Genomic DNA, 9,822 nt, shown 5'->3' with positions numbered 1-9,822 from the left:
TTGTTGGCACATTTCTTTCATAACTTGGAGTGTGAAAAATCAATGATTAAATTAATCATTGAGAGGGATAATATTTGTCAGAGCTTTAACAATACTTTTTGTAATATCATCATTGAAGTTAAAGGTTGGAGTGAATAATATATTTGATTGATGCTGTCATAAATGTATGTTTATTGTGAATGTTAGTGGTTTACTGTATATTTAGTTTCACTTTTATTTACGCAGTGCTGTGTATTGAAGCTGATCAGGCTCGCATTTTTCTAAACAGCTCATTTAATAGTTATTTTTAGTCATTATTGGGTCAACCACTACAACTACTACTGTTTTACTGTGCATGCGTACTTTTTCAATTGACTTCATGTATAAAATGTGTAGGTTGAGCTCAGACCAGATTTCAACTACAATACTATACTTCCTATTATGGAAAGCAGGTGATATGCGTGGCTAAGACCACGTGACAAGGCACAGCCAATAGCAAGAGGTCTCTCCAGGTGCAGGTGTCGGACGGCTGCGCTGTTGACTCGATCCGTACTTCTGTACGCTTTCGGTAAAGTTACCATTTCGTAGCAAACAAACAAAAGTGCTGGAATTTAAAAGTTTCTCCATTTTTTGTAAGCGGGAAAGGACAACGGACGACATGGTCTTTTTTCTCGTATGTATTTTGGTGACCTCGTTTTTGTGGACCAACTCTGTCCTCTCGCTTGGTAAGGATGCCCTAAATAACACATTTTGTTTACTTAAGTTGGAGTGGGGAGAGGTTTAGGCTTAAATTATCATACACCGTGTTATTTATGTCTACGTTCGTAATTAAAAGTAATGTAATTAGGGCTGTTCAATTGGCTATCTATATGGTGTCAAGCTAGCTGTCTCGCAGTCACGTGCTGTTGCCTGGTAACAGAGGACCAGATTTAGACTTTGGACTCGGATGAGTGGTATTTTGTGTGTGAATTATCTAACAGAAAGCACAAAGAGGCCAAAACAAAACAATCTATGACCAATCAGCCAGGGCCAGTCGTGCCGGTTATTTAGTAGGTTTGGTCACGTCGCACATTGAATGTGCGCATGCGCAAGATAGCCCGTCCAACTGGTCCGCAATCAGTGACACCTCAAAGTTGGTGGTGCTGTGTTCTTATTATGCGATAAGTTGTCAGTGTCGTCTTCCCATCTAATTTTTAAAAAACAAATACAAACAGTAATTGAAACTGCTACTCTAACCCTGATCTCCAGCATCGCTGTGTTTGCCTCTTAGCAAAGAAAATTCAGCGTGTAACTCTCCTGTGTTTGCAAATCAACATGAAGCTTGTGTTGATGAGGACCGTTTTGAAGAACGCATACTCAATGCGGGACAACAGGACCCCCCATACCGGCTCAACTGCTCCTTGGAGCCATTTCCTCAAGCCCAGGGAGACTCTCGGCCCCAGGTGGCTTGGCTGAAGGACTGTCAGCAGCTCAGTGCCCAGCAGGGAAATTACTACCTGGAGTTTTCAAACATCTCTTTCGAAAGCGGAGGGAACTACACCTGTTTGCAGCCTGGAAACAGCACATCTTCGTTCACGGTGCGCCTAATCGTTAAAGGTGAGCTCCACATTCGCCTCACATGTAAATCTGAACGATTACAATTACCCGTATAGAGTTGTTTATTGCTCTTGTTTGTGCAGCTTTAGAATGCTCCAAGGCTCCAACGTTTTCTTCTAATGAGGTTCAGAGCAGCCTCTGGGGGCAGGTGGGATCCGCCGTGGATCTGAATTGCACCGCCCTACTCTCCTGGAACCCGACTGACGAACAATGTGACGCCTCGCTGCACTGGACCAAAGATGGCCGTCCCTTGGGCAACAGCTCCTTGATTTTGCAAAACACCTCCTCATGGTGAGTGGAAGCAACTTTCACAGTGTGTGTGTGACCAAGGGGAATGTGACCGTTTGTTTTCTTGCTAGGTTTCAAGCTGGAGGTCAGCTGGTGGTGAGCAGCGTGCTGGTGGTCCAGCTTCAGGAGTTAGAAGACTTTGGACAGTACAGCTGCGCAGTGAGGAACTCTTCTTCCAACTTCAACCTACAGAAATCAAGTAAAAACCTCCACATGATTTTGTATTTTAGTCATTTTGATGAATGCGGAAGTCAAACTTCTCACGTTTTAATGTGCGCTATATCTTATAACATGAAATCTATCACTTTAAAACGAGGCTGTTAACTTGCTTGACTACCTCTACTATCGCTATGCTACAACTTACTACAAATGAAATTCACTTTCATGATGAAAAAAATCCAAAGCCTGGTAGCGCAGCCATTTTAGTTATTTCATTGATTTCTAATCTGTTTGGGGTTTTTTTTGTTATTTTTTTGCAATCCTTAGGCAGCCCAAGCCACACTGCTGCCGTCACCGGGGCCTTAGTCCTCCTCCTCTTCTTGGCTGTGGCTGCTGTCATCTACTCCAAGTGCCACCTGAACATCAAACTGTGGTACCGCGACTCTTACGGGGACTACGAGATAAGCGGTGAGTGCTAAGACTGCCCCACGTCTGAGGACATTGACAACTTGACACACGTTGTGTTTTGGTCAGATGGCAAGTTGTACGACGCCTACATCTCCTACGTGAACAATGACTACGACAGGAAGTTTGTCAATTTTATTCTCAAACCTCACCTGGAGAATAAACACGCACACAAGGTGCATCTCAATGAGAACGACATCATGCCTGGCTTGGGTAAGTCAAACTCAACATATATAATAAGTCATCATACCAAAAATAACCCAGAGAAAGAAAATTTTAGATTTTCATTTATTGAACCCGTGTGTGCGTTTCCTTGTCTCACATCTGCCCGTCAATGCACCTCCAATTAAAGAACCTTCGGCAGAGCTTTTAATGAACATTAGTCGCTCCCGACGTCTCATCGTGTTGATGTCTCACGCATACCTGGAGCAGGACTGGTGCTCCAACAACTTCAGGTCAGGACTTCAGAATGAGTCCATACGTGTGTAAGTGATGTATCATATGTTGCACCCTGCATGTATGTGTGTGTTTTCTCAGACAGGGCCTGCTGCACTTGTTGGAGCTGTGCCGGCAGCCCATCGTCATCATACTGGAGGGTCAGCTGAAGCGCATGAGGCCTGAAATCAAGCAGCAGCTTAGTGAGCACCAACACTGTCTCACCATACTCACATGGAGGCACAACTCTGTGGTAAGAAAGCGCAAGTGGCTGAATAATGACAAGAAAAAAAAATGTCAGATGCCTGTCCTCCTGTCCACAGACTCCCTCCTCCGCATTCTGGAAGGAGCTGGCCTTGGCCATGCCTTGCAGGGTCGTCTTCCGCAACGAGGCGGCGGGGGACCCCCAAACCATCCTACAGGATGACAAAGACCCCATGCTGACCCTTGACCCTGACTATCTGGACTGCCGCTCTGACACAGACCCCGCTGGGGACCTTGGTAAGAGTCATAAAATTATATTTGATAGGATAAACAAAAAGGAAGTATGATGAAAGCATTTTAAATATTTATTTATTTTTTAATTAACTTATCACAAGATTAATATTTTCACAATTTAATATTTGATACCTCCAGTCAATGAACATGACATGTAAGTGTTGTTTCTTGGTCTTGCAGGAGTGCGTCTCCCCATACACAAAGCTATGACCTCGAAGGCCCCGGTCCTCCCAGTTGTATCCAGTAGCGAGCGAGGACCCACAAACCCAGACATAGACGTGTCGGACTTGGGAGCACGCAACTACGGAGCCCGCTCAGACTTTTACTGCCTGGTCACGAAGGAGGACATCTGACCCCCGCACACACACTTACCTCTGATGAACACAATTAGGAAGTCTAGCTGTAATTGTCCCGTGTCATTTTTGTGTATTTGTTTGAAATCACAATGTACCTCGTGGTCCTTTCCATTTATTGACTCTGTGTTTCGAAAGCAGTATGTGCCATTTTCATTTATGGCACTGAGCTTCCCACTATTGAAAATGTTGCTTTGTGCCCAGCAGAGGGCAGACTCTTGACAGCTAAGACTTAAAGTACAAACAGACAGCCGTGAGCATAACAAGTGCAAAGTACAAAAGTCAGAACATCGCTGCTAGGCACAGCTTCAGTTTGCGAGATAAACACAACCTTTAACCGAGCGGGATTGCAAGCTAGTGTTGGCTCGTGAGTGAACAAGTCGTTCAAAAGAACGAATATTTTGAGTGAACGAGAGTGAACGAATCACTTCCTAAAGTGATTCGTTCTTTTTTCAATTCATATGACTTCAGCCAGTAGGTGTCGGTAATGCGCAATGAAGCTGAAACTACCTTGATGTAAAACAAAACGAAGAAGAAAATGACGTAACTTCCCTTTCACGAACGAGCTTATTGATTACATGGTCGTTAATAATCGATATGACTCTTTTCAGTCTGGTTTTAGAGCTAATCATTCCACAGAGACAGCACTTGCTAAAGTGACTGATGATCTCATAGCTATGGATTTAAATACGTCGTCTGTATTGTTACTACTCGATCTTAGTGCTCTTAGACACTGGAGACTTTGATATTTTATTAGGGCGTCTTAAAAGTTGTGTTGGTATTTCAGGGTCAGCACTAGGCTGGTTCTATTCCTATCTATCAGACAGGACGCACCGAGTGGTCCATGGCTATACGTCCTCTGAGCTCTACTATAATGTTACGTGTGGTGTCCCACAAGGATCGGTACTCGGACCGATTCTATTTAATATTTATATGATTCCGCATGGGGACATAATACGTAAATATAATAGTTTTCAATGCTGCGCGGATGACACTCAATTATATATGCCGTTATCGATGACAGATCCGCGGGACTGTTGTAATCTTGAGGCGTGCCTTGCGGAGATCAAGCAATGGATGTCTCTCAACTTCCTTCGTCTTAACCCAGATAAAACTGAGATGTTGATAATTGGTCCTACTCGTTATCAACACTTATTTAAGGAAACCACTATAACTATGGATAACCATACTATCACTCAGAGTGATACTGTAACTAATCTCGGGGTAATATTTGACCAAACGCTCACCTCTCAAAAACACATTAAGAATATAACCAGAATTGCGTTTTTTCACCTTCGTAATATTGCTAAGATTCGTCCGATCCTCTCGACCGGGGATGTGGAAACTATTATACATGTGTTCGTCACGTCGCGCCTGGACTACTGTAATGTATTATTCTCTGGTCTTCCTAAGTCCCTCATCAAAAGTCTACAGTTAGTACAAAATGCTGCTGCGAGGCTGCTCTCGCGGCCAAGAAAATTTGATCACATTACCCCAATATTAGCCAACTTACATTGGCTCCCCGTTCATTTAAGATGTGACTTCAAGGTTCTTCTACTAACCTATAAATCACTGCATGGCTTAGTGCCTTCATATCTCGTCGACCTAGTCGTTCCTTATGTTCCGTCTCGTAACCTTCGTTCGCAAAACGCTAGTATTTTAGTTACACCGAGGGCCAAGAAAATGTCTGCAGGTTCTAGAGCATTCTCTATTCAGGCTCCAGAGCTTTGGAATGCCCTACCAATGGATATTAGAACTGCTACCTCAGTAGAAACATTTAAGACACGTTTAAAGACACATCTCTATGAGATGGCCTTTAACTAACTTGTAGTGGCCGATTCGGCTGGAGTTTGTTTTTGTCCCTGGCTGGGGAGGGGGTTAGGTGGCGCAAAAGCTGATAGCGGCTAGCTGGATTCTCGGAGACCAATTCAAGATGAGGAGACTGCAGCTCAACCTTCTTGAAGACACTGCCAGGACAATCGAGGGCACCTCTGACATCCATTTTTTCATTGATTTTCATATTATGTATTACTTGTGCCCTCTCTGCATCCATTACAACCTGGTGATCATGAAAGGGGGATCCTTCCATCTGTGGTCCCTTCTCAAGGTTTCTCATTTTCCCCTGGTTGTTTTTTTTTGAGTTTTTCCTTGCCCTTTTGTGAGCTTAAGATCAGGGGATGCTTTGAGAATAATTGTCAATTTTTTTCCATGTGAAGCCCTTTGAGACTGTGATTTAGGGCTATACAAATAAACTTGACTTGACTTGACTTGACTTGACTTGACTTCCATCCATCCATCCATCTTCTTCCGCTTATCCGGGGTCAGGTCGCGGGGGCAGCAGCTTTAGGAGGGACTCCCAGACTTCCCTCTCTCCAGCCACTTCATCCAGCTCATCCCGGGGGATCCCAAGGCATTCCCAGGCCAGCTGAGAGACATAGTCTCTCCAGCGCGTCCTGGGTCGTCCCCGGGGTCTCCTACCGGTGGGACATGCCCGGAACACCTCCGCAGGGAGGCGTCCAGGAGGCATCCTGATAAGATGCCCGAGCCACCTCATCTGGCTCCTCTCAACGTGGAGGAGTAGCGACTCTACTCCGAGTCTCTCCCGGATGACCGAGCTTCTCACCCTATCTCTAAGGGAGAGCCCGGACATCCTGCGGAGAAAACTCATTTCGGCCGCTTGTATCCGAGATCTCGTTCTTTCGGTCATGACCCATAGCTCGTGACCATAGGTGAGGGTAGGAGCGTAAATCGACCGGTAAATTGAGAGCTTTGCCTTTTGGCTCAGCTCTCTCTTCACCACAACGGACCGGTACAGGGTCCGCATTACTGCCGACGCTGCACCGATCCGCCTGTCGATCTCACGCTCCATCCTCCCCTCACTCGTGAACAAGACTCCAAGATACTTGAACTCCTCCACTTGGGGCAGGATCTCATCCCCGATCCGGAGAGGGCATTCCACCCTTTTCCGATCGAGGACCATGGACTCGGATTTGGAGGTGCTGACCCTCATCCCGACCGCTTCACACTCGGCTGCGAATCGTTCCAGCGAGAGCTGGAGATCACGGCCTGAAGAAGCCAACAGCACCACGTCATCTGCAAAAAGCAGAGACGCGATGCTGAGGTCCCCAAACCGGACCCCCTCAACACCTCGGCTGCGCCTAGAAATTCTGTCCATAAAAATTATGAACAGAATCGGTGACAAAGGGCAACCTTGGCGGAGTCCAACCCTCACTGGGAACGAATCCGTCTTACTGCCGGAAATGCGGACCAGACTCTGGCATCAGTGATACAGGGACCGAACCGCCCTTATCAGTTGGCTCGGCACCCCGTACTCCCGAAGCACCCTCCACAGAACCTCCCGAGGGACACGGTCGAACGCCTTCTCCAAGTCCACAAAACACATGTGGACTGGTTGCGCGAACTCCCATGCACCCTCGAGGATCCTACCGAGGGTGTAGAGCTGGTCCACTGTTCCACGGCCAGGACAAAAGCCACACTGCTCCTCCTGAATCCGAGGTTCGACCTCCCGACGGACCCTCCTCTCCAGCACCCCTGAATAGACCTTACCAGGGAGGCTGAGGAGTGTGATTCCCCTGTAATTGGAACACACCCTCCGGTCCCCCTTCTTAAAGAGGGGAACCACCACCCCAGTCTGCCAATCCAGAGGCACTGTCCCCGATGTCCACGCAACGTTGTAGAGGCGTGTCAGCCATGACAGCCCCACAACATCCAGAGCCTTTAAGAACTCCGGGCGGATCTCATCCACCCCCGGGGCCTTGCCACCGAGGAGTTTTTTGACTACCTCAGTGACTTCGACCCCAGAGATTGGAGAATCCGCCTCAGAGTCTCCAGGCCCTGCTTCCTCAATGGAAGGCGTGTAGGTGGAATTGAGGAGGTCTTCGAAGTATTCTCCCCACCGACTCACGACGTCCCGAGTCGAGGTCAGCAGCACGCCATCCCCACTGTAAACAGTGTTGACGTTGCACTGCTTCCCCCTCCTGAGACGCCGGATGGTGGACCAGAATTTCCTCGAAGCCGTCCGAAAGTCATTCTCCATGGCCTCACCGAATTCCTCCCACGCCCGGGTTTTTGCCTCAGCAACCGCCGAAGCCGCGTTCCGCTTGGCCATCCGGTACCTGTCAGCTGCCTCCGGAGTCCCGCAGGCCAAAACGGCCCGATAGGACTCCTTCTTCAGCTTGACGGCATCCCTTACCACCGGTGTCCACCAGCGGGTTCAGGGATTGCCGCCACGACAGGCACCAACGACCTTACGGCCACAGCTCCGGTCGGCCGCCTCAACAATGGAGGCGCGGAACATGGTCCACTCAGACTCAATGTCCCCCGCCTCCCCCGGGACGTGGGAAAAGCTCTGCCAGAGGTGGGAGTTGAAGCTCTTCCTGACAAGAGATTCTGCCAGACGTTCCCAGCAGACCCTCACAGAGCGTTTGGGTCTGCCAGGTCGGACCGGCATCTTCCCCCACCATCGGAGCCAACCCACCACCAGGTGGTGATCAGTTGACAGCTCCGCCCCTCTCTTCACCCGAGTGTCCAAAACATGCGGCCGCAAATCCGATGACACGACTATAAAGTCGATCATCGAACTGCGGCCTAGGGTGTCCTGGTGCCAAGTGCACACATGGACACCCTTATGTTTGAACATGGTGTTCATTATTGAAAATCCGTGTCGAGCACAGAAGTCCAACAATAGAACACCGCTCGGGTTCAGATCAGGGGGGCCGTTCCTCCCAATCACGCCCTTCCAGGTCTCACTGTCATTGCTCACGTGAGCATTGAAGTCACCCAGTAGAACGATAGAGTCCCCAGAAGGAGCGCTCTCCAGCACTTCCTCCAGGGACCCCAAGAAGGGTGGGTACTCTGAGCTGCTGTTTGGTGCATAGACACAAACAACAGTCAGGACGCGTCCCCCCACCCGAAGGCGGAGGGAGGCTACCCTCTCGTTCACCGGGGTGAACCCCAATGTGCAGGCGCCCAGCCGGGGGGCAATAAGTATACCCACACCTGCTCGACGCCTCTCACCGTGGGCAACTCCAGAGTGGAAGAGAGTCCAGCCCCTCTCGAGAGGGCTTGTACCGGAACCCAAACTGTGTGTGGAGGCTAGTCCGACTATATCTAGTCGGAATCTTTCTGCCTCGCACACCAACTCGGGCTCCTTTCCAGCCAGAGAGGTGACATTCCATGTCCCAAGAGCCAGCTTCTGCAGCTGGGGATCAGACCGCCAAGGTCCCTGCCTTTGGCTGCCGCCCAGCTCACATTGCACCCGACCCCTTCGGCCCCTCCCACAGGTGGTGAGCCCATGGGAAGGGGGACCCACGTTTCCATTTCGGGCTATGCCCGGCCGGGCCCCATGGGCGAAGGCCCGGCCACCAGACGCTCGCCTTCGAGCCCCGCCTCCAGGCCTGGCTCCAGAGGGAGGCCCCGGTGACCGACGTCCGGGCGAGGGAAAACAAAGTCCATTTATGTTTTTCATCATAAGGGGCTTGGGTGAGCTTGACTTGAATTGAATTGAATTGCATTTCCCGTTCACCAACGAACGAATCTGTGAGTGAACGAGTCAGTGAGTGAGTGATTTGCATTTCCAGTTCATCGCGGAGAACGGATCAGTGAGGGAACGAATCCGGATTTTCCCGTTCGCGAACGAGTCAATGGGTGAACTTGCCTTCTTCCCGTGCATCAACGGATCAGTCAGTGAACGTGTTGCGTCTCCCTCCTGGCGTGAACTATGTAAGCCAGAATGTAGATTTACGATTTGCCAAGGAAAGAGAGAACCACTCACTGAAACACCACTCCTTTTATGCACGTCTTCTCCAAGCTAACGGCTGACTTTAATGCATGAAGGGATGCGCCATCATGCAAAAACTGGGAGATATGCTTCTCTTTGGGCAATCTTTATTTCATAACACTTAAAATAACTTGTATGTATAAATACGCCTAAATATTATTATCCAATATATCTACTGCAATTTCACATTAGATTGCTGGTTTGAAATTTACTTTAATTATTATTGTTATTATTATTATTATTATTATT

At 48.4% G+C, this 9,822-nt stretch overlaps 1 protein-coding gene across 4 annotated transcripts; it reads left to right on the top strand.

Annotated features, from left to right (window-relative positions):
• Positions 1-421: 421 nt before the first annotated feature.
• On the top strand, positions 422-3,887 carry sigirr (single immunoglobulin and toll-interleukin 1 receptor (TIR) domain). 4 transcript variants are annotated; one of them, XM_088379589.1, is made up of 11 exons: positions 422-547; positions 617-704; positions 1,300-1,575; positions 1,659-1,866; positions 1,935-2,062; positions 2,350-2,490; positions 2,557-2,700; positions 2,840-2,942; positions 3,025-3,175; positions 3,246-3,423; positions 3,601-3,887. In XM_088379589.1, the coding sequence occupies exons 2-11, from the start codon at positions 638-640 to the stop codon at positions 3,771-3,773; spliced, it is 1,569 nt and encodes a 522-aa protein (XP_088235715.1). In that variant the 5' UTR covers positions 422-547; positions 617-637; the 3' UTR covers positions 3,774-3,887. The 4 variants fall into 4 exon arrangements, 3 of the variants coding, with proteins under 3 accessions (XP_088235715.1, XP_088235713.1, XP_088235714.1); XM_088379587.1 differs by having other exon boundaries at positions 1,250-1,575; XR_015859174.1 differs by having other exon boundaries at positions 441-704; positions 1,250-1,575; positions 3,224-3,423; positions 3,601-3,826.
• Positions 3,888-9,822: the final 5,935 nt, after the last annotated feature.

The sequence above is a fragment of the Syngnathus floridae genome, chromosome 6 (assembly GCF_059516105.1).
Source record: "Syngnathus floridae isolate MCC-2025c chromosome 6, RoL_Sflo_1.0, whole genome shotgun sequence".
Lineage (NCBI taxonomy): Eukaryota > Metazoa > Chordata > Actinopteri > Syngnathiformes > Syngnathidae > Syngnathus > Syngnathus floridae.
Note: the sequence above shows the minus strand (reverse complement) of the source record. Positions and strands in the feature narration are given on the sequence as shown.